This window comes from Notothenia coriiceps, unplaced genomic scaffold (genome assembly GCF_000735185.1).
Source record: "Notothenia coriiceps isolate Sejong01 unplaced genomic scaffold, NC01 NC01_scaffold00003315, whole genome shotgun sequence".
Lineage (NCBI taxonomy): Eukaryota > Metazoa > Chordata > Actinopteri > Perciformes > Nototheniidae > Notothenia > Notothenia coriiceps.
Window position 1 is genome coordinate 277698 of NW_011336016.1, and position 19714 is coordinate 297411.

The 19714-nt window shown below is 43.0% G+C and overlaps 1 protein-coding gene across 1 annotated transcript; it reads right to left on the bottom strand.

Moving 5' to 3' along the window:
- Window positions 1-340: 340 nt before the first annotated feature.
- On the bottom strand, window positions 341-18404 carry LOC104941357 (tubulin polyglutamylase TTLL7-like). Its single transcript, XM_010766446.1, has 5 exons — window positions 18279-18404; window positions 14364-14522; window positions 3988-4082; window positions 1986-2133; window positions 341-364 (listed from the first exon to the last, which is right to left on the bottom strand). Exons 1-5 carry the CDS (start codon window positions 18402-18404, stop codon window positions 341-343), a joined length of 552 nt encoding a protein of 183 aa, XP_010764748.1.
- Window positions 18405-19714: the final 1310 nt, after the last annotated feature.

Genomic DNA, 19714 nt, shown 5'->3' on the forward strand with positions numbered 1-19714 from the left:
CTCAGACCTTCATCCTCTTCTCTTCCTCTCTCACCAGTTTTTTGTCTCTGCTCTTTCCTCAGAAGTTGCACCACTTTGGTGTTAGTGCTGTCCGTTCACAGTCACACACTGTGTTTTGTTTCAACTTTGTATTTATGCTCTCCGTTCACTCTCCTCTCTCCTTCTCTTTTCATCTCTCCTCTTACATTTTGTTCCCGTACAGACGTAGCAGGCTGCCCTGACTCTTCGCCAACGGTCTCGGTCAGAGAGTCAGAGAGTTTGTTTGCCAAAAGATTTTTCTGTGGGGGTTAAGAATATCGTGCATTTGTTTTTTTCCCCCCAAGTCTCACTGACATCTCTTTCATACTGAGGTACTATTGATGTGCTGTGTAGGGCAGAGTGTCACAGGTTTGACCAGCAATGCTTTTTTATGTGTGTGTCATTTTGAGAGCAGTGTCTGTCTACCAATGTGCTAGTTATAGAGGCCACAGCTATATAACCGTAACGATCTCTGCACCCAGCAGATACTGGACTGAGAAAAGTGCAGGCTAGCAGTTCTGCATGGGGCTTGACTGACAAGGGAAGGCACAGCGCATATCAGTGTGTGTGTGTGTGTGTGTGTGTGTGTGTGTGTGTGTGTGTGTGTGTGTGTGTGTGTGTGTGTGTGTGTGTGTGTGTGTGTGTGTATACACACACACACACACACACACACACACACACACACACACACACACACACACACACACACACACACACACACACACACACACACACACTGATATGCGCTGTGNTGTTTCCACCCCCATGTTTCACAGTAGGTATGGTGTTCTTTGGATGCAACTCAGCATTCTTTCTCCTCCAAACACGTCTAGTTGAGTTTTTACCAAAAAGTTCTATTTTGGTTTCATCTGACCATATGACAAACATTCTCCCAATCCTCTTCTGGATCATCTAAATGCTCTCTAGCAAACTTCAGACGGGCCTGGACATGTACTGGCTTAAGCAGGGGGACACGTCTGGCACTGCAGGATTTGAGTCCCTGGCGGCGTAGTGTGTTACTGATGGTAGCCTTTGTTACTTTGGTCCCAGCTCTCTGCAGGTCATTGACTAGGTCCCTCCGTGTGGTTCTGGGATTTTTGCTCACCGTTCTTGTGATCATTTTGACCCCACAGGGTGAGATCTTGCGTGGAGCCCCAGATCGAGGGAGATTATCAGTGGTCTTGTATGTCTTCCATTTTCTAATAATTGCTCCCACAGTTGATTTCTTCACACCAAGCTGCTTACCTATTGCAGATTCAGTCTTCCCAGCCTGGTGCATGTCTACAATTTTGTTTCTGGTGTCCTTTGACAGCTCTTTGGTCTTGGCCATAGTGGAGTTTGGAGTGTGACTGTTTGAGGTTGTGGACAGGTGTCTTTTATACTGATAACTTCAAACAGGTGCCATTAATACAGTTAACAAGTGGAGGACAGAAGAAGGTTCTTAAAGAAGAAGTTACAGGTCTGTGAGAGCCAGAAATCTTGTTTGTTTGTAGGTGACCAAATACTTATTTTACCGAGGAATTTACCAATTAATTCATTAAAAATCCTACAATGGGATTTCCTGGATTCTTTCCCCCCCATTCTGACTCTCATAGTTGAAGTGTACCTACAGTCGGATGAAAATTAGAGGCCTCTCTCGTCTTTTTAAGTGGGAGAACTTGCACAATTGGTGGCTGACTAAATACTTTTTTTCCCCACTGTAAAGCATTATCTAGCTAAAGGGGGAAAAGAACATCTCTAAATGATGATGTTACAATCTGCGTTGTGATATCCAAAGTCAACGCCTTTATTTATGTGACTTCTTAAGCACATTTAGATATGAAAATAACTAGCGTTGTACATTTCTTACTTTTATCTAACGATTAAACAGCAACTCGAAAGCTCATTAGAAGGCTCTCTGAGGCTCACCAGAGAACCAGATGCTGTAGTTATAATAATATGATATAAATAATGTGTCTGTGCCTCACCAGCTCCTCTCTCCTGCGCTCCAGTGTGTGCCGTTGTTTCTCCCAGTCTGAGGAAGCAGCTGAGAGTTTCTTCACAGAGCCGTGTCCATAGAGCCGGCGCTGAGCCTCTGCTTTCTGCTGGGCCAGATTACGTTTCTTATCACTGGCTCTGGAACAACATATATCAAGTTAAGATTCACAAGAGTGCAGATTTGAGTACGAAAAAAAGAGCACATTATCTGGGAATACAATTTTTTCCAATAATAGCTCTGACAACTGTGTTTTCCAAAAACAATTTGCATCTTCGATTATTTGTCTTGACAGTTTTAGCTGCTGTTGCTGAGAAATAAATGCACCAGACTTGAAATCCCATTGACTTAAACCGTTTCGATGCTCTTTCTCATTTCTGTTTCATAACCGCACACAGTAATTGTTATTTCGGGAAACACAAGACTTATTTTATCGCTACATAGCTCTCAGTTGAAAACAGATGTTATCTGCAGAACAAGGTTTTCATGAATGCTGTAAACAATGACAAAGTTGGAAAGCATTCAGGTCTCATCCCTAACTGAGGAACTGTGTGGTCAAAAAGAAAGAAAGAACATCCCTCACAAAACATTTAACAATACAGAGATAAAGATAGAGCCCAGACACAAACAAAGTGACAACCACAAGATGAACAGGACCAGACAGCTCATTCTGAACAAGTGGGCCATTGCGGTCTGGAGAAAGGGCAATTCATTTTAGTCAATCGCTGGCCCTTTAAATTGGATATTGAGTGCTGTTGGGGGGCTGAGGTTTGTCAATGTCCATGCCCGGCCGGGTCTGAATTGATCCCACGTTGATACAGTTGGGGTTGTGAGCCGACCCTACCTCTACACACCACCAACCCCTCCCTTTGGGGAGCAAAGCCATTACTATATAAGGAAAAGTGAGCGAGGTAGAACAAAACCCTCATTCACTCCAGCATGAACATAAGCAGTTTGTCCAGTGGAAAAAGCTCCCCGCCAACTTTCAAGGCCTCCTACGATTTATTTGTCAGGAAATAATCAAATCTAGGCTTTTAATCTGTGGGAACACAGCAAACATCAGCCATGAAACAAATCATTTTGATAAGAGATTTGTTTGTGTCGACTGAGGCTGAGCAGGAGGACGGAGTGGGTTTGTGTGTTGGATGGCTGCACCACGCTCCACACTTGGCCAAACTAGATCTCTGCTGCGTGTAATTGATCCATTGATGTGTGCGTTTCTGTGTGCTCTACATTTGTGTGCTGCATTTGTGCATGTGTGTGACTGGAGTTGAGACTATATTTGGAGCAGTAAGCACAAAGAGAGAGAGACAAAAAGAGAGCAGAGAGGTCCAGAGGTCTGGTGTACGATGATCAATCAGTGGACAGGCTCGCTGTAGCCAGGGGACAGAAAAGCATGCCAGCAAACACACACACACGCGAACACAAACACAACGTACATAAATAAATACATGACACACCAAATATGACAATGTGCATAACCTAAACAGGCAAATAAATACAAAGTGAAAAAAGCAAAACAGTAAGCTTATGTTAACAAATAAAGTAAACTTTGAAATACAGATAACATAACTCACTGTTATCCTGTTCCTATCACGCACACACACACACACACACACACACACACACACACACACCCACACACACACACACGTCTGATTGAAGGGTGCACAGTAGAAGCTTAGTTTTGTATCTTGGCATTGTTTTTGTCCATAGCTCAATAATGTCACTGCTTTGCCATCAGTCTAAAAACAAAGCAGGAAGAAAGTTGAGTTGTTCTGCGCATTAAACGTAATTCAAAAGTTTTCAGCGTTGGTAAATAAAGAAAACTGGACGAATCAATCAAATAGTTTTAACCTTTACAGCCCAGTAGAATAACATTTGATGTGAGCTTTGCTTCTTTCTGCACATTAAACTTAACGGGCCACACAATTCATGTGTGTCTATCTGCAATCATGTGCATGCGTGTGTGTGACAGTGGTGGAGAATATTACCGAATGTTGAGGAGTTTCAGAGCATCGAGCAGTACCCCTTTCTTCACATCGTGATCAATCTTCTGATCGGTCCCAAAGCTCGGAGCTCGATTGATCTGCCAAAGAGGAGAGAACAGAAACATTCAGAGAATATCCAGATTTTCTTTTTTTTTTACTTCATCTAATTTTTGTTCTTTCTTCTCAATTCAGCAGACAGAAATACTATGCAATTACAGGAGTGGGTTTAGGGTATCTTTGGAAAAAAGAGCACTGTTCCCACAAGAAGGAGAGGAAAGAGTAGAGAGATGGAAAGGAAGTTTTTTTCTCTTTGAAGGACACTTTGAAACTCTTAGCCTTTGGCTGGGAATAAATCTTGTCTGACGTTGATGTGTGTTGTCGAGCCTGAAGAAGAGCTCTTGTGTGTATGAGTGCTCGCATATGAACAGATTGTGTAGGGTAAACTGTCACTAGATTTCTGACCCTGCTAGCCTTAGCAAGCAGTCCATGACTTTAACTTGAGTATGCCGGGCACTGCGACACCTATCCTAACAACTGCCATACATAATCTCTTTGTGAGCATTAGTGAATTACCAGCGCTCAACTCAATCCCATCATATACAAATCAAGAGCGCTCAGAAAGTCAACTGAGCGACAACAGAATAAGCCACCTTTAATTTTAGGTACAAAAGCCAGTATCGCCAAGGGAACAATTCAAGAGCAGCTTTACCTTTCTTAACAGAACAATTTCCAGCACCGGTGCAAGGTATTCAGATATCAGTTATTATACCTGACACAACGAATCAATTCTTTCCTTTTTGCTCTTTGTTATGTTCCCAAGGTAAAAAAGAGATTGTGCGAGACTACAAAAGGACCAGCAAATGGAGAGCGGCGCGGAAGGAGGGTGAACGGACTGGCAACCGTGAATGGTGTCTTCCTAAGAGCTGTCCAGATCACAATGCAACAGATGCACTGGAAGGCTGTGGTTAGTGAGCCTTGATTTTTGAGATAAGTCAGGTTTCCTCTTAAAGATTTTTTGATGTGGGAACACCAGTATTGTTGGCACCTTTTAGATTTGCAATATTTTCATAAATGTAGGTATTTAAAAATTAGATTTAGAATATATGTGTTATAATTATTTGATATGTATAGTTGATATACTGTATAGAGGTTATTATCAAGTGGAAATTAGGATTTGTTAACTGACAAAGACATGCTGTGTGTCACTCTGCAGTATAGAGTTCACTACTGCTGTATTTTGACCTAAAATGTCTGCATCCGTTGATGAAAATCAATCATTTTCAATCAAATAAAAATCACTGCTAATAGTGCTCCAGCTACAGCTGGATAGTCAGTAAGATTTGGGTCGGAGACATTCTTTTCTTCCTAGCTTTCTTTAGAAAAGGGCATTTGGATACAGATATACTCATCGAAGCAGCACGGCATCCAATCACAAATCTTGATTTCAATAACAGAGAAATACTGAGACAATCTGAGCCTTTAGAGCATATTATAGATGTTTTCTATCCACCAATCAGGAGCTTAGGTGAAGAATAGTGAAAGAGGCTAATGGGCTTGGTGTTAAAAATCAAGCTATTTGCAACCATGAAGATATTTGGGCTGAAAATAAGCAACAAAAGCTCCTTTACAGAGATGTGCAAAGCATCTCAAAGGTCGGGGGGGCTTGGCTCTCAGAATCTCCATCCCTCTTTCTCTTCCTCTCCTCTGAACTCGCCATTACTAATTCCAACCCAAAGGTGCTTATTGCTGTGAGGCAGATTTGGGAACCGTGCTCTAAGATAATATTTACATCACAACCAGGCTCCAAGGAACTGCTGCTCTCTACATCAAGGGCTAAATTATCCTTCAGTCAGAAACCTAAACTCCCACAATATGAATATTATTGTGCAAGGATGCTTTTATGTTGAATTGCATGTAGATAAGCATAGGTGAATAAAAGTAATCAAACATATTCAAACATATACCGCACTGTAGCTGTCTATATTAACCTTAAGATACTGTATAACTTTCTCTGAAGTGGTTGCTCCACTCTTCAACTAGTGAATAGATCCAAAAATGCCACAAGTAAGTTATGGAGTCTGCATCAGCATGACATGGGTCTGAATGGCCCTGCCTTTGTAAATGTGCGTGTTCACCCACATGTGCGTTTTTCTATACGGCAACCATTTATCAGAAGGAGGGTGGGTGGATGATGAATGTCTACCAGTGCAAAGAGGAAGAAAATACCCTATCCAACTCTTTCACTCAATAGAAAGAAGTCTACAATACATTCCTTTGTGTGCGGAAAAGTACAGAGCTCCACTTCAACCTACAGTACCTTACCTAAGGAAAAGGAAAAAACACCACAAAAGAAAAAGAGTGAGGGGGTCTGTTTTCATTTAGAGCACTCCTTCGATATGACAGCCACGATGAAAAGAGTATGGCTTTAGAGCGCTGTAGCCTATAGGTAAAAGCCAGACTGGCAGTGATCCTGGCGACGGTTGTCTCGTTACTTGTTTTCATTTCTTAGTTTGATTTGTGGTGTCAAGCTGTCACAGAGAAGACTGGCATCGCAGGACTCGCTGTCTCTCTTTGCTCTCCTTCAATCTTTCCTCTCTCTCCTACTCTCTGCCTGTCACCCTCTCCCTCTGGTTAGTTTCTTTTCCCACTGTTTCTTCCAGTCTCTCAACCTATTTTCTGTCTGGTCACTCACCCCCACCCCTCCTCTGCTAGCCAGCCCTCACTCTCTGGTCGTTACCTTTCTTATTCATTTCTTTCCCCATGTTGCTGTGTTCTCCTTTTCCTCTCTGGCAGAGGAAGCTGGACCAGTCTGGTCCTAATGAACCCCTGCAGGCTCCCCAAACCCCCCCTCTGATTTCCTTAAGTGACTCTGGCAGGGTCTTAAAGGAGCCCTCGGTTGCTTCAAGCCGCATTCAATAAAAATGTCAGATGAAAAGATTAGAAACTCCTTTTTAGCTATGTTTTGATTCGATTCAGCATCAGAATCACATCAATGTCTTCCAAAAATCACTTGATTCACCATTAGAATCAGCATGAATGAGAGGAACATATCAGTCAGTAACTTCTCCCAAGACAGGTTTATACTCATCTGATCACCCAGTTAAACATACACAGTTCAGAGGGTGAGCTGTAAATCATACACATACCCTATAAAGAACATGTCACTTTTTATTTTCTGCACCTGGAGGTGTGTGTCTGAGACCCATAAGAAGACCCCTTATAAAGCTAAATCAAGCTTCTGGTCCATTTATTGCAAAACTGTCTGTGAAATGCAACGCTGTCTACTGATCTTTATTGCAGGTTCTTAAGGAAAAAACATATGTGAAGGTGCAAACAGCTTATTCTGCATGCTTTTTTGAGTTGATTATAGCCATCGTAGTTCATATTTGTAAAACAAAAAGCATTTAATGTTGGCCCGTCCTTCCCGACTCAACAAACAAGAGTGTTGGCGAGAATAAAGCAGTTAATCAGAGAAATTAAAAGTGAATTCCTGATTGTTTTACAACCGTTATGTTCTAAAGCAAAAACAATAAAGGGTACCGTGCTTCTGTATTAGATGCCAGGAGGCAGGACAAAGTGGCAGGATTTAACAACCTGGGAATGAGAACGGGCTGTACACCCTGCTAGGGAACGCTCTTCACCCCCTGTGTTGGATGCAGGGTCAGCCTCGTATGTTTGTCCCTCGTAGTGGGGGTGTATTGCTCAAGGAGCGTTAATAACCGGCAAAACCAAACGCTAACAATACCACTTTTATTAACCTAGCCAAAGGCCATTCTTTACACCAAGAGATCATTTATTTTAGTTCATACTATGGTATGGGAATAACTCAGATCCCAATACATGTAACAATTCATTGTTAACACTTTAATTATGAATAAACCCAGTAAAAAGTTATTTGCAATGATCACACGTTTTACTCCAAATGTAGTGGGCATCCAACAGTTTGCGCCTGTGGCCTCTGCTGTGTCACACCGACCCTAATAACATAGCAACAGAAATGGATAAACAACAATCAGCTGCTTTCTTTCCACAACAAATTGCTTCCCCCGATCGACATCCATTCTGTGTCTGGAATACTCGTAAAACAAGTGCAGTGGCTGCTCGTGATTAATCGGTTCAGAAAAACGACCCCCTCTTATTATTCCTGGCAGAGTGTAAACAACCACTGCTTTGACAAGCCTCCCATTCTGCCCCGCACACTCGAGGGTATCGGCACAGTTCAACCGCTGTCAGAATGGAGTGTTTGTTGCCGCACAATGGTGGAATGAGAAAGCGAGGCAGAGAGGGAGAGCATGAGAAGCAGAGCGACAGAAAGACAGACAGCTGGCCGCCATGTTAAGTCGCTCTCTTGTTTCAGCCGTCTTATCAATCACTGTTTTGTTCTATTTTTTTTGGCCTTTTTAGAGATCCAGTCAGACACAGGGAAACTCTAGCTGAGCATGCTGAGCCGCTGGTAAAGGTCCTGGGAGTGAGCGGGCCAACGCTTAGCTCAGCCACCAGTCAGCCTGACCTGCTGACTGTCTGGCTGGCAGGGAGCGGGAAGGGTTGCTTTTGTTGTTGCTATTTTTTTTTTTTAAGACACACAGAGATACAATTTGACACAGCCACAAAAAGTAAAAGACGCTCCGAAGGTGGACAAGATGTGTAAAAGTGAACAGAGATATGCAGCTGGACTCAAACTTAGCACCCACGAACGTTAGAATATATCAACAAAACACACCTTCGGTCTGAGACAGACAGGCATAAATATGCAAGAGTATATATATCTCCCTTTAATGTCACTCACACAATGAACCACCACACACACTACAGTTCCATATGTCACTCATAAACAACCGACATATATCTTAAATCACACACACACACACACACACACACTCAAACACAGTGACACACACACAATCACTGGTGCTGCCAAACATGGCTGATGATAAATGACTAAATGTTGGGGGGTGTTTTCAACTGCCCCACATACGAGGCCTGTGCGCTCCTAATTTGATACTTATTCCATGAAATAGTCATGTTGGGGGAAAATGGATGTGGATGGAGACAGACAGTCCCATACATCATTCTAATTATTCTTTAATAAACCTGGTATAATCCAAAGAGTGGCTCGTAGGTAACTACTGCCACCTAGGGGTTCACAGGGCGAAAGACTCAGAGCTGAGGCCGAGATCCATGGACATTCAAATAAGAATGAATCCAACAAAGTACCAAAGATGAATCAAAAGCAAAAGGACAATGAAGCGTGCAAGATTGACTGAAAGATAATTGCGTATCAAACTGTATGTATACTCAATCTTTTTCACCCTAGAAAATTCCTTTTGAGAGCACAGGTAACGAGTAAATTCCTCCTCAATCACCCAGGATACACAAAGATGTTTGACTCTGCTGTTGTAGGGGTTAGAAAACACTCCTCAAATTTCCTGAGCAAATATCTGAAAGGCAGGCTGACCCCTAAATCTTCTAAATCTAATAGGAAAACAGCTACGTTTTGAATGGCTACTCTTCAAACTTTTATGGGAAGGCTGTCATAACATAACATTTTCATCTCCTACTGCAGAGATGAAATAGAATTTCAATCGAAAGCTTTCATAAGTGTGAGGTGCAATTTATTCCACACAGCAAGTCCACAGTGTTTTCAGTCATTGTAATTAATTTACAGTCTCTGTTAACGTGTGTGAGGGATGTAAGAGAGAGAAAAAATAAATATCCATGTGTTTGTTTCTATGTGTATCGTGGCATCTGTTTACACTTGCCAGCGCAGATTACTCTCCACAAACACACCCCCAACATAAACACACACACACACACACATACACTTGCACTCAAAAGAAAAGGAAGTCTGGATTATGTTGGCTCTGAGGGATGGACAAGCAAACCAAACTCATCTTGAAACAATCGGGGACAGGGCCCAGAAAGAGGAAAGTTGCAGGAAGGGAGAAGGGAGGGAGAGGTGGGGTGAGGAATCACCGCCCTTAGGGGAGCAGTCCAGCTGCAATCTGTTGGTCTGTTGTCGTGAAGCCCATTCACTCACACACACACAAACACAGTTGGACACAAACAAACCAGTGCCACGGTTGACCTAACCATGCCCGCCTCATTAGCTGCCAATCACTCTGCACATGCCGTCCTAAAGGGGGAGCAGGAGGGAGAGAAAGGGAAGGAGATGGATGAGGAGATGGTAGTTACGTTGCAGCTATCAATAATCGAGCTGCCTAAGCTCCCGTGTCCTATAGTGTCTCAATACCGAAACGTTACATTAAGTAAAACACCATGAAAGTTGGAAAATAACGTGTTTCCTCCTTGCTTTATTTCATTAGTGAATTGGTCTGTTTCAGTGTTTTAAGCATGATACCTCCATTACTCGAACGCAATAAAAAGACGGGCTGGGGGTAAGGTAGGTAGATCAGGATGACCAAGCATACACACACACACACACACACACACACACACACACACACACACACACACACACACACACACACACACACACACACACACACACACACACACACACACACACACACACACCACAGAGGGCTATTCCCAGAGGGACAAAGACCACACGTCTAGATACACACCCCCACACACTGAGTGTAGACACATTCACGCGAGACACAGAAGCACCCACAGTTGCATGTGGTGGCTTTCATACTACATGTATGTTTATACTGCAGGCAAACACTCATACAGTACCTACAGTATGCACCTATTCAAACACCACACACACTGACACAGCATAAATCTAATTCCGATTCACACACACACACAAGGGGACTGTGGCCCTAACAAGCAGACCGACCAGCCTTCATGCTGCCTGACACTAGAGAGATGGCTTTCTAATTATTTGTGCTTCCTACAAACTGTTGTTTCTTCCTTTTTAGAGTTTACCAGCTTAAGCGTATTTGCTTTCTGTGGGTTTTTTTTAATGAAATGAGTCTGTAATGAGGCTGGGCTTCAATCAACCTGTCTTTGTGTTGTTGTCCATGGACACCAATCAGTACCCCATGAGAACAATGCATTTTCCTCTATGTCGGTTCAGTATCAGTAACAAAGGACGGATCATTTAAATGAATCGTTTTTTGTGTTTGTGTGTATGTATTCCTCTTGTCCCAGACCATCACCCACCAAACCTTTAGTATATTTTTCCCATTTTCTTCACTCCATTTGACGTTATTCGTCATGCCGGCTTACAGCAAATGGGCCCTGGATGAACTTGACAGAGGGGGTGCCGGGGTGATAATGCTGGCCGATTGCTATATTCTGTCATTGAGTTAATGCAGTCCTTATGGCTGATACTGGATTTGGAGACGGCTGCTGTTCGGTTTGACCCAACACCCCAATTTGAAAGCACCACCACGTTTGGCAGAATTCATGAGCAAAGCCTGTATCATAATAGTGTTCCTAGGCTATATTAAATGTATACTGATTTTTGCATCAATTATGTTGTCAATTGTATTTCTTGTTTTGCTTTTCTTTATTATTTTGCTTTCAAAAGACAAAGCAAACACTCAATAGAGCCCTCAAAGCAAAAGCCTTGGCAACCTTGCCTATACGAGACACAGATGCTGTCTGGGCTGGTTTAATGAAAGTGAATGTCTCGGGTTACACCATTTGAGCAAGTGTGTGTGTAGCGCTGATGTTTTGAATGTCAATAGGAGGTAAAAACTTGTGTTGAAAACCCTGCTGAATTAAGATAAGGATCACACAAAAGCCTGTCTCTCTTTTTACCTTCTTTTTATCTCCCCTGCTATACCTGCTCTCAGCACAATGCGCCCATTTGATGCCTAGCCTTGGTTTGAGAATCCTCACTCCAGCCTTCTCTGTTTTCACCCCTGTGACAAGCTATTTAGCAGGTGGGCGCTGCTCTGTGGCTTTTGCCTCCCGAGTCTCACTGTTCGTTATCAGTATATTTGCAATGATGTCTTTGTGCATGTTCTTTTACAAACAGCTGGTGAATTGTATCTTGCACAGAAGCTTTCCTGAGATGTTAGATAGAGGCGAGTTGTCCTCTAATCATGGGACTTGCACTATTTTGAATACCTTGTCTGAAAAAAACATTGGAGGATGTGAGAGGCAATCGTGTTCCTTTTCCCTCACCAGCCTACTACATACAATCAGGAAATGACAAACAAAAATACAAATACAAAGGGCAGGATTAATGTCATCTGACAGTTTCTTATATATGATACCATCTAGCTTTCAGGTACCCGACTGGTTTTGAGTTTACACAGGTTGAACTCTCATTTCCTGGCTGCGAGTCTGCATGTCCAGCAACCAACTTTGACGTTTTAAAGAGTAAGAGAGGAAGACATTGTCGGAACAGCAGTCTGGGTAAAGCCCCAACGAGGCGTGGCACACGTAATTCACAGTGACACCAATAAGAAACCTGAGAGCTGGAGTCCACAAATTCAAAACAAACCTGTAAGGCCTAGATTGTGTTGCAATTCCAGCCACAAGTTTTACTGTTTTGTAACTCAAAGGGGTGGCAGAAATACATAACAAAAAAGAAAATGGTGAAACGCAGTGAAATAGATTTAATTTACCACAAAATTCTGCAAAGCGATCTGCTTCAAATTTTAATTTGGACCTGAGGGCTTGCTATAGGGTACCGTTTGTGGAAACCAGCCTATGGGCTCGGCTGCATCCCTGCAGAATAGAAAAGAACGTTGACAGGCTAAAAAGTGGTAATAAAGTTATTTTCAGGCTTGACAGCGTACGCAGTGAGGATTTGAGAAGTGGTCTTCATGCTTGCAACTATCCCCCGACTAATCAGTTGAATTTTGGAAATAAATTATTGTTGCTGTAAATGTTGCGTGAAAGAGAAGCAGGGCTGTGTGTACGTGTGTGTGTGTGTGTGTGTGTGTGTGTGTGTGTGTGTGTGTGTGTGTGTGTGTGTGTGTGTGTGTGTGTGTGTGTGTGTGTGTGTGCGTGGGATGTTAATTGATGAGAGTTATAGAGAGCTGCTAGGAGCACAGGGGGGATCATTACTGCTGGAGTGGAACAACTGCATTCACGGCTGTTTCATCCATGTCTCATACATACATAAACACACACACCCACACACACACATACACACACACACTTACTCTCATTGTGCACCAGCAATCAGAAGGAACACCACCTTCTTGCTCCCTTTTGTACATCCTTTTGTCATGAAGTACGACGGCGCAACCACACGTAAAGCGTCAGGTAATTATAACACCCTAATTCGACTATCTTCTAAAAACACCAACAAACTATCAAAATGCCACTTTTATCCAAATCAGGGGCTTTCTGAAAATCGCAAGATTTATTTTGAGCTGTCACAATGGGGGAAAACAAACAATTATCCCAGAGGCATTTCCCATCCTTCAGTCAATTTGTGGGGAAGAGGGGGAAAAACGCGCGCAGCCACTTTGGGTTAAGGATTTAGGTCACGCTTTAAGTGACTGGCTGGTATCAGAACAGTGAGACAGAAATCCTGGAGTGGACTCTGAATCCATCTCCTGAATGACTGACACTTGAGAGACTGACACTGAGAGAATGAGGCGCGGTGTGTATCTACTCAACCTGCTGTTCTGACCTATATTTTCCCACTGTGATTCTGCAAACAAGAGAGACGTTTTGTTGTGACTTTTATGCAGCTGTGTATGCATGCACATATCCACCTCATTGTGTGTGCATGTTCGTTGTCGTTTACACTCCTTTTATTTTACACGGGAATGTGTCTCTGCTTATGTTCCAATGTGCATAAATGCATACTTGAGACATTGTTGGTGTTTCTGTGTGTTTCTCTGCACCGGGGAAGGGTGTGTGTAAGCAAAATCAGTGTGTGTTTATGCTTTCTGTCAGTGTGGAGCAACATCTCTCTCTCTCCTGCTGATGCATCATTACTTCAGTTTAGGAGCCGCTGTCACTTTAGTCGCTGTATAGACAGGTGAGACTGCACAGACTGCAGCCAGCCTCTTTCTGGCTGACACACACACACAGACACACACACTCACACACACAATATCATAAATGTAAATCTAAATATCCTACAGTACTATCACTATCTTTTATTTTTTACATTTTAAAGGATATGATTGGAATAATATACTAACGGTACGTAAAAGTGGGACATTTATAAATATGACTTTTACATTTAAAAAAGAAAAACAAATGAATAAATAACATTTTAATTATAATGTATTCAAGTATTAAATATACTTCTTTTTTTTTTTACAATAAATGTAATCAAAATAGTTTTTTATATATATAAAAAAAATGTTTTTGTATTTATACTTTACATATATAAAGTATAAAACAATTATAATTGAATAACGGACACACACACACACACACACACACACACACACACACACACACACACACACACACAGACTGAGTTTTACCTCCAGTAGCCAGGGTTTGAGTTTGCGGTCCAGGATGATGTCGAAGCCCAGCACCTCAAAGCAGACACTGTCGCTCCCTGGTGGTTGTCCGGGGCGACACATGCGATAGGCGTGCAGCACGTGGGGCTCAGCCACTATTATGGTCTTCACCACCAACTCCTGGCAGGACACAATCACAAAGAGAGAGAGAATGACCGGGCTGAGCTGACAGAGTGAGCGCAACTCTTACTTTGTTTTTAGTCAGTTGCTTTCATCCTGAAAAAGGAATGTTTTAGAGCAGCTGATAAAAGGCTTCTTTAACTGAAAATGTTGCAATTAATCTGGTTTTAATTGTGGCTGCAAACAAATGCTTGAACCTTTAGATTTATGACTAAACTCTGACAATGAAGTAATCATGACACGTTCAAGACCCATGAGATACAGTCCTGCTTTAAGGAGGTAGGACTGCAACCCCTTCTCCTGAGTCCCAAAATACTCAGTTTAAAATTCAACGAGAAACAGAAAGTGTTACTGGCACAGAACCTTTTAAATGTCCCTCATACACACACTTTCACCAGGTCGGTGGTGGTCCATCAGTGTGGCTGATGGCTCCTAACCTGTTTCCGTGTGTGTGCTGGATGCTACCTGCCTGCTTACTCCCACTGTGCAGCTGGCGTAAACATGCTCACTCTGACACACACACTCTGCACAAAGCTTCCCCTCAACAGTCAAGCCCCACGCAGAGCTGTTGGCCTGCAGTCTGCCCGGCTCAGTCTGACTGCTGGGTGCAGGAGAGGGGTTTGGTGGTCTGGCCCAGGCCTGATAAGGTGGCAGCCCCCTCCCTTTTCAATGTTTCTGTTGCTCACACACCTCCATCTTTCAATCCATCCGCCCGTCTGACCCACAGGCTGCCCAGCACAAACACCTGCTCCCCCTACAGTATGCCTGAAGTCCCCAGCACTGGCTGATATCTGTGTGTGTGTGTGTGTGTGTGTGTGTGTGTGTGTGTGTGTGTGTGTGTGTGTGTGTGTGTGTGTGTGTGTGTGTGTGTGTGTGTGTGTGTGTGTGTGTGTGTGTGTGTGTGTGTGTGTGTCCCTGCCCCCATAAACTCCCTCCTTATCCTGAGCCCCCAGCCCAGTAGCCATTGCCGAGCACTGTGCATGTGCGCCTCTGTTTTGTAAGCTTTGGGTTGGAATGGGTTTATAAGCCTCTTTGAAATATTTTACATTTGTATTTATTTTCATGCATACCAGCTCTATATTATTATCATTTAGGCTATTTGATGTATGTATAATGCATTTATCGTATCTCTCATCAATAATGTAACTTCTTCTTTTTGCCTTTAATTAGTAAAACAGCCTTGGGCAGAGAGTAGGAGAGAGAGGGCTTCAATCCAGATTCAAACCCGAGCTGCTGCAGCAAAGACTCTAGCTCTACCTAAGCTACCCAGACGTGTGTCCCTTCTCTTTCTATCTCGGTGTAGTAGACACAGCAAGATGTCTGATATTTAAAGGGGACCTATCATGCAAAATGCACTTTTTGATGTCTATTATAAATAAATATGTGTCCCCGGTGTGTCGGGGAACTCACGCAGCGTCAGAAAATAAAACCCTCTCTCTTTTCCTCCGTACCCAAATCTCTAAAAACGGGGCTGCAACGGAGCTGATCCAGATTTGCATCCGATATGACGTAATATCAGAAACGTTGCTATCAGAAACAACGCCCGACCGTTTTGGACGTAATATGGTCGGTGCATGTTCACACTAGCATTGCTAACACTCAGAGCTAACCTGTACTGGAGAGAGCATGTGTGTGAAGAAGCAGGAAATAAAAAGGAACTCACCTTGTGGTATAACCGGCAAGAGAGAAAGCCTTTGAGCTCCATACTGTTTCAGAAATAATCCTTGATAATCCATGATATGGCGTTTCATCACCGCAGTATCTGCCGGTAGAATCTCCCACATGAGCTCAGCCCCCTCCTCTTTTTTTTTTTTTTAAAGCTTTATACCCCAAATCAGCACTTTTGAAACAGGAAGTGAAATAGAGGGATATGAGGCATGGCTAGAATGGGTGATCTGTTTGGTATTTTGAGCAAAACACTTCATAGACATGTTTTTGATATTTGTTTATGCTATCTGAGCTTGCTAAGTAAATAGCATGATGGTATTTGAAAATACGAATTCCAGTAGATCAACTCAGACTGTTCATGACGTTTAATGAAGGGCATTATGATGGTATAGGAATTAGGGAGCTCATTCTCTTCAAAAGTGAGATCTTACTTGGTGAATAACTTAACATTGCACGCAGCATACAGAAATCAAAACATGGAGGAAACGTCACCAAGAGTCGTCTTCTCCCCTTTGGGCAGGATGAATCTACTACCGTTGGAACTTGTAATGTGATAACTAAAGCCACCGATTTCAAATATTCCTCGTATTAACACTATGAATCTAGTACAACTTCTAGCACCAGCATCCTTGTATCCAGTGCTCTATCATACGAGAGTTCCAACACAAGGAGGACTGAAAATAAGCCACTTTGAATGGGCGATCTTTTTTAAACGATTTCTAAAGAGCGCAATTTGTGCTTCAAAAGAGCACAGACAGTCATGTAAATGCAACGCAAGCGGCAAGACCTACATAAAAACTGGCTGCGTTGGTTTGCTGCCGAAAGTGCAGAACTAGCAATCCAATTCATTACAGACACAGGACAGTTTGTCAGGAGCACTCAGTCCAGCCTGCAGCTCTGCAAAAGAGAAGGGCGAGGATTGCACTGCCACTCTTGCGAGCCGGAGCGGAACATGCATATATTTACAATTGGTGGAAATCAGGAAGCACAAACACCGAGTGCGACACAGGAGGCAGCTGAGGAAATAGAAGAGCAAAAATAAAGTGTTTCCCCTGTCACGAATATGCTATGCACCGTATTTTGCCAATAGTGTATCAGTACTGTATTATTTGCTCGAGTATGGTACTGGAGTCAACATTTAAAAAACTCATATCTCATATCTTTAGCCTTTGAAAAAGAACCCAATTGACGTTGAGAGAGAGCGGCGGAGCGAGAGTCACTCCAGGCGGGTAGAGGGTAAGTCAGCATGTAACATACCATGCACTTTAAAGCAGCACGATACTGTACATCGACATATATGGACGCGGTGAAATAAGATACTTCTACACCTTATTCCTGTGATACTGCAAAACGCTACGATGACCAACGCAGTTTTAAATGGCAAACATTGAACTGAATGAATCCTTACAAGTAATTCGATAATTAATAACATTTTTACAATAAAATAAAAAGAAATAACATCAACCACGGCAGCAGTTAATCAAGGACATGGTGGTTTAATAACACTCTCAACAAACACCGCTCATACAGGACAGTTGTGTTCATAATTTAGCCAATTTGTTGGTTTGAATTGAATCGTGTACTCGTTATCAAGAGCTGTTATCATAAGGTAAATCTTGGTTTTAGTATTCACATGTCTACTAGAATAAAGAGTTCATATAGAGATCAGATACATGATGTGTGGCCACACGAGGGTACAGCAGTAAACCAAGATGAGGGAAGGACATTACATCCATAACGTGGATTTATTTATTAACTCAGTATGGACACAAGGCAGTTGTCAGCAATGCCAATGGTACGATGGTATGTCGGTTTATTGTGGCCACACCAACAAGATCGCGGGTGTAACAACCATGCCTGGTCCACCTAGGAAGATTATACAAAATGATTTGCCACTCTCTTAGGTTGGGAAAGCGAGTGTCGGTTGGCAAGGCAAGGATGGTGCGATCCCACTAATGTATCCAGGCTGTTGGTTTATTTCCAGGCAGCATTTCCGCGCAGGCTGCTGGAGAACATCCTCTAGATGAACGACAACCGTTTTCCGAATTAGTGCCATGTAAGTTCAAGTGTGCATGATAGAGGGCGTACATGGATCAAAGCAGAGCAGGCAGTCAAGCAAGGCAGGTCCTCCTGGTGGTACAGTCTGTATTCAATATCGCTGTCCAAGGGCTGATCACTGGGAGTAGGAAAAAGCTTGTCTGGATTGTCGTCCATAAGTATCATTTAAGGTGTATGTGTAGAATTCTGTGAGTTCCTTGGATTTTATGTGATATGATGTTCTTTCCTTATCATGTTTTTCCACTCTTGGCATGTGCATGCACTGACACGTCAACTGTACGAGTAGACGCTATTAAGACAGGTGGAACTGCAGTCACATAGACCCAGACTTCAGTCAAACATTGATGGTCTTTGGACGAGAACATTTACACAAAAAAATACCCCAGGGCCACATATTAAGTTTAAAAAGTGTCCCACAAATCAATTTGCTTCCCTTCATTCTCGTGAATGCAAGCTATCAGCAAGCAGGCAAGTCAGAACCTTAATTTCCCAGGATCTCTTCTGTTAAAACAATTCCCATATTATTCAATCAAGTAGTATCAAGCAGTAGAGACCCCTGTAAGGAAAAATGTCAAGGTGCAAGCCATATGGAGGCCAAACAAAAATGGGACAAAAAGATGCTGTATTCTCGAACATCGCATACACTAAGTTAAGCACAATGCGGGGGGGGGGGGGGGGGGGGTTCGTTGGGTGACAAAAGACTAGCATGTATTTGACTCAAATTGCGTAAGGGGGTAGGATCTGACTCGCTGGGAAGCCTCTGAATATAGTAAGCGCCCTTCTTAATGTGTACATTGGCCAATAAGCCTGGTTGGGTGATTGTTCGAGGCTTCAACGGCATTTTGTTTATAAAGGGTTAGATCCACAGTGGGAGGGAGCTGGACGAGTACTCGGGGGGCGTGGGGTAGCTGTGGTGTGGTGCAGTTCCAGGTGCTCAAAACTTTTCAAACTGCTTAAAGCCAAGGTCAGCTGGTGAATAAGAGGTAACCGATCAATACGAGTGAGAAGCCGGCGTGCACGCGTCTCATCTTCCCTTCATGGCAGCAAACACTGAATCTTTGAAGGCATATGGTAGTGAACACGGGGGTGCATAGGTACACGGTGCGGCGACGCTAGCGATAGTCCAGCGAGGAATGGCTTGCAGATGTGGATTCATCAATCATTGCCTTTAATTTGCGAGGAATTACAGGCGTATTAGATCGACCATCATATCAGACCACAGTCATCATTTGGATGTAATATTGGTTATCGCTATCGCAATTATTTTGTAATTCAGGCGTGCGGTGATAATATTTCAAGCCTGTAGAAGCCTCTGTTCCTGCTGTCACTCGGGCAGGCGGGGTAAAAAGGTTGGGAGGAGAGTTACATGAGGCGGGCTGTGGTTGGGATTTGGGGTAATATGAGGTGGGTGTGGTGGGGTTTGTGAGTGTGGGTGTGTGGTTGTGGGTGTTGTGGGGGGGTGTGGT